Here is a 1,360-nt window from a genome sequence, read left to right on the forward strand (position 1 = left end):
GGGCCAGGCCCTCGGGCCGGCTCCGGACCGGCGGGCTGCGGGGCGCTGCAAGCGGCGGCGGCAGCGACGGAGCCCCGCTTTGCCGCTGGCCTCGGGGACCGCGGGGCGCATCCCTGCGCCGCTCCGCGTCTGCCGAGCGCTGGGCTGGCTCCGCATTTGCTCCGGGCGCCTCCGTCCCGCCTGTCCCCCTCTGCTGCTGCCCCTCGGGGAGAAGCCGCCGGGTCCGAGCTGGATACGGGCTGCCCGGGCGGCGGGGGCCACCGCAGCCGCCTGGCCGCGACGGTTCGTGTCGGCCCGAGCYGTTGCTGGGAGCAGGCGGCGCACGGGGCCGGCCGCCAGGCCCCGAGCGTGGGGGGCAGCCCCCGGCCGGCCTCGAGCAGCCCCCCGGGCACTGCTTGCAGCACGGCACGGGGGTCGTCAGCCTCCGCCACGGGGAGCGGGGTGGAGCGCGCGGACTTCCCGCGACTCTCCGGGAGGGCTGCCGGCTCTCCGGGGTCTCCGCGGCTCCCGCGGGCGCTGACGCCGGGCTCTTCTCTTGCAGCCGATGCCTCCAGCGGAGCCTGCTGAGCCCCGGCCTGCAGCATGTCCCAGCTCTCCTCCACCCTGAAGCGGTACGTCGACTCGTCCCGCTATGCCGAGACCGCCTACRGCAGGGTGCCCGCCGGCTACAGCTCCTACTCCTCCTCCTACGGCTCCGCTTTGGCCGYGTCCTACGCAGACAAGGACAAGATCGGCTTCAAAACCAGCCCCGCCGCCAGCTACCTGGCCTCCGCCCGCTGCCGCCACGCGGGGCTCTCCCCCAGCAGCGGCTACGATGCCGGCCGGCTCACCCTGTACCCCGACTCGGGCGCTCGCCTGAGCCCCGCGTACGGCCGCAGCCAGCCCCGGGCGCCGGGCGCCGGGGGGCTGAGCGGGGGGGGCGCGTGCTACGCCTTCACGGGGCCCCCCGGCAGCCCCCCGGGCTACGGGCCCGCCGCCGCCCCCCTCAGCCGTCGCAAATCCACCAGCCACTCGGACCTGGCGCGGGAGTTCGCGGGGCTGCACGCCTCGGACAGCGGCTACGCGCCCGCCGCCGGCCCCCCGGCCGCCCGCACCCTCTACCAGGCGGCCGCCCGCTCCGACTACGTCCGCGACTACCTGGAGAGCTACGGGAGGAAGAGCGGCCGCGACGGGCTCCCCGCGGCGCCCCGCGGCCCCAGCTACGCCGGCCCCAGCTACGCCGGCCAGCCCCGCGAGAGGGACGACGGCGGCTGCGGCGCGCCCGCCTGGGACCCCCCGGTACGTGGTGCTTGCCGGCAGCCGGGGGGGAGCGAAGCCGGGGCGTCTCGGGGCGCGCGGGCCGTGCCGGCTTGTGCTGAAA

At 77.8% G+C, this 1,360-nt stretch overlaps 1 protein-coding gene across 1 annotated transcript in view; it reads left to right on the forward strand.

Moving 5' to 3' along the window:
• LOC146589139 (ubiquitin carboxyl-terminal hydrolase 2-like) overlaps positions 1–1,360 on the forward strand; it is a 6,419-nt gene that overhangs the window by 3,311 nt on the left and 1,748 nt on the right. Inside the window, exon 2 of the mRNA XM_085316735.1 lies at positions 542–1,278. Coding sequence (XP_085172861.1) covers positions 583–1,278 — 696 coding nt within the window. The 5' untranslated portion in view covers positions 542–582. The remainder of the gene's footprint in view (positions 1–541; positions 1,279–1,360) is intronic.

The sequence above is a fragment of the Rhea americana genome, unplaced genomic scaffold (genome assembly GCF_003343005.1).
Source record: "Rhea americana isolate MKP2758 unplaced genomic scaffold, rheAme1 scaffold_48, whole genome shotgun sequence".
In the NCBI taxonomy this organism is placed as follows: Eukaryota; Metazoa; Chordata; class Aves; order Rheiformes; family Rheidae; genus Rhea; species Rhea americana.